We start from the raw sequence: 4,604 nt of genomic DNA on the forward strand, positions 1-4,604 counted from the left end.
AGGAGTTCGAGACCAGCCTGGTCAAAATGGTGAAACCCCGTCTCTACTAAAAATACAAAAAATTAGCAGGGCATGGTGGCAGGCGCCTGTAATCCCAGCTACTCGGGAGGCTGAGGCAGGATAATAGCTGGAACCCGGGAGGCGGAGGTTGCAGTGAGCCAAGATAGTGCCATTGCACTCCAGCCTGAGCGACAAGAGCAAAACTCCGTCTCAAAAAAAAAGTCTCCCTCCTAGAGTAAAACAGTATGACAGTATGAGTACGAGGACTTCCCCTAGCCTCCCCCAGGCAGCAGGGAAAGGGAGGAAACCGAGTGTAAGCGGACGGCGAGTGGGCGGACACCCACCAGGCCCGGCCCCACCTCGCGCTCCGCGTGGCCGTCAGACGCGGCGCCTTTAAAGCCCAGCAGGGGGCGTGTCCCTGGGAGTGTCCGCCCGGAGCCCCGCCCCGGGGTCTGGTAGCCTCGGCCCCGGGAGGCTGCGCCGGCTCTGGCTCAGCGGCGGCTCCAGTGGCAGCGGCGGTGGCGGCTAGGCGGGCTCGGCGGCTCCTGTCCTTCGGGCGGCTGCCCGCTCGCTGCCCAGGGCGCCCGGACACACGTGGGCGGCTCGGCGATGGCCCGCGCCCCGCGACGTGGCGGGCAGTCACCGCGGCGCGGGACTGCTCGGCCCGAGTGAGCCGGGGCCGCGCTCCCGCCCTCGGCCCGGGCCGCCCGGGATGGCCGTGGCACCGCTGCGGGGGGCGCTGCTGCTGTGGCAGCTGCTGGCGGCGGGCGGCGCGGCGCTGGAGATCGGCCGCTTCGACCCGGAACGCGGGCGCGGGGCTGCGCCGTGCCAGGCAGTGGAGATCCCCATGTGCCGCGGCATCGGCTACAACCTGACCCGCATGCCCAACCTGCTGGGCCACACGTCGCAGGGCGAGGCGGCCGCCGAGCTGGCGGAGTTCGCGCCGCTGGTGCAGTACGGCTGCCACAGCCACCTGCGCTTCTTCCTGTGCTCGCTCTACGCGCCCATGTGCACCGACCAGGTCTCGACGCCCATTCCCGCCTGCCGGCCCATGTGCGAGCAGGCGCGCCTGCGCTGCGCGCCCATCATGGAGCAGTTCAACTTTGGCTGGCCCGACTCGCTCGACTGCGCCCGGCTGCCCACGCGCAACGACCCGCACGCGCTGTGCATGGAGGCGCCCGAGAACGCCACGGCCGGCCCCGCAGAGCCCCACAAGGGCCTGGGAATGCTGCCCGTGGCGCCGCGGCCCGCGCGCCCTCCCGGAGACCTGGGCCCGGGCGCGGGCGGCGGTGGCACCTGCGAGAACCCCGAGAAGTTCCAGTACGTGGAGAAGAGCCGCTCGTGCGCACCCCGCTGCGGGCCCGGTGTCGAGGTGTTCTGGTCCCGGCGCGACAAGGACTTCGCGCTGATCTGGATGGCTGTGTGGTCGGCGCTGTGCTTCTTCTCCACCGCCTTCACCGTGCTCACCTTCCTGCTGGAGCCCCACCGCTTCCAGTACCCCGAGCGCCCCATCATCTTCCTCTCCATGTGCTACAACGTCTACTCGCTGGCCTTCCTGATCCGTGCGGTGGCCGGAGCGCAGAGCGTGGCCTGTGACCAGGAGGCGGGTGCGCTCTACGTGATCCAGGAGGGCCTGGAGAACACGGGATGCACGCTGGTCTTCTTGCTCCTGTACTACTTCGGCATGGCCAGCTCGCTCTGGTGGGTGGTCCTGACGCTCACCTGGTTCCTGGCAGCCGGGAAGAAATGGGGCCACGAGGCCATCGAGGCCCACGGCAGCTACTTCCACATGGCTGCCTGGGGCCTGCCCGCGCTTAAGACCATCGTCATCCTGACTCTGCGCAAGGTGGCAGGGGATGAGCTGACTGGGCTCTGCTACGTGGCCAGCACGGATGCGGCGGCGCTCACGGGCTTCGTGCTGGTGCCCCTCTCCGGCTACCTGGTGCTGGGCAGTAGTTTCCTCCTGACCGGCTTCGTGGCCCTCTTCCACATCCGCAAGATCATGAAGACGGGCGGCACCAACACAGAGAAGCTGGAGAAGCTCATGGTCAAGATCGGAGTCTTCTCCATCCTCTACACGGTGCCCGCCACCTGTGTCATCGTTTGCTATGTCTATGAACGCCTCAACATGGACTTCTGGCGCCTTCGGGCCACAGAGCAACCATGCACAGCGGCCGCGGGGCCCGGAGGCCGGAGGGACTGCTCGCTGCCAGGGGGCTCGGTGCCCACTGTGGCTGTCTTCATGCTCAAAATCTTCATGTCACTGGTGGTGGGGATCACCAGCGGCGTCTGGGTGTGGAGCTCCAAAACTTTCCAGACCTGGCAGAGCCTGTGCTACCGCAAGATGGCAGCTGGCCGGGCCCGGGCCAAGGCCTGCCGGGTCCCCGGGGGCTACGGCCGTGGCACCCACTGCCACTATAAGGCTCCCACCGTGGTCTTGCACATGACTAAGACGGACCCCTCTCTGGAGAACCCCACACACCTCTAGCAACACAGGCCTGGCGCGGGGTGGCTGTTGCCCCCTCCTTGCCCTCCACGCCCTGTCCCTTGCACCCACTAGAGACAGCTGACTAGCAGCTGCCCAGCTGTCAAGGTCAGGCAAGTGAGCACCAGGGGCTGAGAACCAGGGCCGGGACCCCGTGAGGCTCATTAGTGGAGATGGGGGTCTCCCCTAATGCGGGGGCTGGACCAGGCCGAGTCCCCACAGGGTCCTAGGGGAGGATGTGGAGAGGAGGGGGCAGAAGGGTCCAGCCGGAGTTTATTTAATGATGTAATTTATTGTTGCGTTCCTCTGGAAGCTGTGACTGGAATAAACCCCCGCGTGGCACTGCTGAGTCCTCTCTGGCTGGGAAGAGGGGAAGGTAAGAGGGTGAGGGCCCTGTAGGAGTCTTTCTTGTAAGCAGAGCTGGCAGTGGGTGCTGACACCCCCCAATCAGGAGGAAGTCCCCCCAGAACAGCTGTGCATTGCAGGAGTCCCAGACACCATGTGTGCGTGTTTTCCCCTCCCGCCCGTCTCTCTGCTTCCAAATGGAGACAGGGATGCCTGCGGGATGTTCAGGGAATCCCCCAGGGTGACGCTGCCACCTCTGGCCCCAGGGAGTCCAGTCTGAGGCTGTAGATGAGTTTTCCTTCTCTGGGACCTTGCTCTCCTCACTGGCGTGGAAAGTAAGGGTGTCAGTCTATGTCAGTGTTGTCATGAGGGCCTCCTCCCTGGGGGCTTGGAAATTTGCTGGTGTGTCTGCCTGGCTCCTCGGGGTCTCCACCAGGGCAGCCCCAGCCCGCTCCCTGGCATCTCCAGGTGGGGTGAAGGTGAGGCTGGACTGGTCTGTGGGCCTCTGGGCAGTACAGACATGCACGCGGAGTTGGGAAGCCCTTGAGTAGAGTGGGAATTGGGCTCCTAGTTCCTAAGCTTGTCAGATTTGAGTTGCTGATGGCAGTGGTGGGAATGAGGCAAGTCGGGGGCTGTGCAGAGCTCCACACTGGGGCAGGTATGGAGAAAGGTCCCGTGTCCATCTGCGTGCTGGGGTAGCTCAGGGTTACTAGGACCTGCCCTGTTTCTGTGGGCTGGGTAGCTGGGTAGCTGGGTACATGTGGCCATCTGGAGACCCCTATTGGCTTGGGGTCAGACCTCAGGGCCCCATCTTGGCTGTTATGACTCTAGCCAAGTGAGGGTATTAGTTACTACTGTCCCTGGGTGCCTACTACACACGGCCGGCATTTGGTGTCAGTGCCAGGAGATCCCAGAGGTCCAGCCCTGCTGCCAGCCTCACTTTAGAGCCACGGGGAGGCTCCAGGAGGGGAGACGCTCAGGTGCTGAGGTTGAATGGTGAGGCGGAGCCCCATACCCGGGGCCTCTCGGGCTGGAGCACTGTGCCCTACCCCAACCACCAATCCCACAGGGACAAGAAAATGCAGTGAGAATCAAACAGGTTGGGTCAAGCTCCCAGGAGACAAGACTATCGTGGGCTGAGGGGGTTAAGGGGTATCCCTCACCACAAGGAGCAGCGGTGCCCCAGGGAAGCTTACAGCCCTCGCACCTGTTCTTAAGCTGTTTATTGCTGGGGGAACGCCCTCTCCATCTAAATCCTTCCCTTTGCACAGAGCGCACATTAAGTAAGTCCCCATGTGCCTTTGACCAACAAAGCCAAATGACCCTGCCTCCTTGTAATGCTGCAGGTGAGGGTGTTTTTTTGTTTTGTTTTTGTTTTTGAGGCGGAGTCTCACTCTGTTGCCCAGACTGGAGTGCAGTGGCATGATCTCAGCTCACTGCAAACTCTGCCTCCTAGGTTCAAGCGATGCTCCTGCCTCAGCCGCCCGGGTGGCATCTACCACCATGCCTGGCTCATTTTTGTATTTTTTTGTAGAGACGGGGTTTCACCATGTTACCCAGGCTGGTCTTGAACTCCTGGCCTCAAGTGATCCACCCACCTTGGCTTCCCAAAGTGCTGGGATTATAGGCGTGAGCCACCACACCTGGCCATGTGAGGGTCTTTGAGTGGGAAATAGAATGAGCTCGTTAGAGGCAGTGAAGTGCCCACACTGGGCATGGGAGGGGCAGAGGCTGCAGGGAGCTGGGCTCACAGGCAGTGTAAGGGAAGATGGGA

The 4,604-nt window shown here is 63.2% G+C and overlaps 1 protein-coding gene across 1 annotated transcript; it reads left to right on the plus strand.

Annotated features, from left to right (window-relative positions):
- Nucleotides 1–475: 475 nt before the first annotated feature.
- FZD9 (frizzled class receptor 9) lies at nt 476–2,827 on the plus strand. Its single transcript, XM_033193619.1, has one exon. The coding sequence runs from the start codon at nt 713–715 to the stop codon at nt 2,486–2,488; it is 1,776 nt and encodes a 591-aa protein (XP_033049510.1). The 5' UTR covers nt 476–712; the 3' UTR covers nt 2,489–2,827.
- The last annotated feature ends 1,777 nt before the right edge of the window (nt 2,828–4,604 follow it).

This window comes from Trachypithecus francoisi, unplaced genomic scaffold (genome assembly GCF_009764315.1).
Source record: "Trachypithecus francoisi isolate TF-2019V2 unplaced genomic scaffold, Tfra_2.0 Lachesis_group4, whole genome shotgun sequence".
NCBI classification, from domain to species: domain Eukaryota; kingdom Metazoa; phylum Chordata; class Mammalia; order Primates; family Cercopithecidae; genus Trachypithecus; species Trachypithecus francoisi.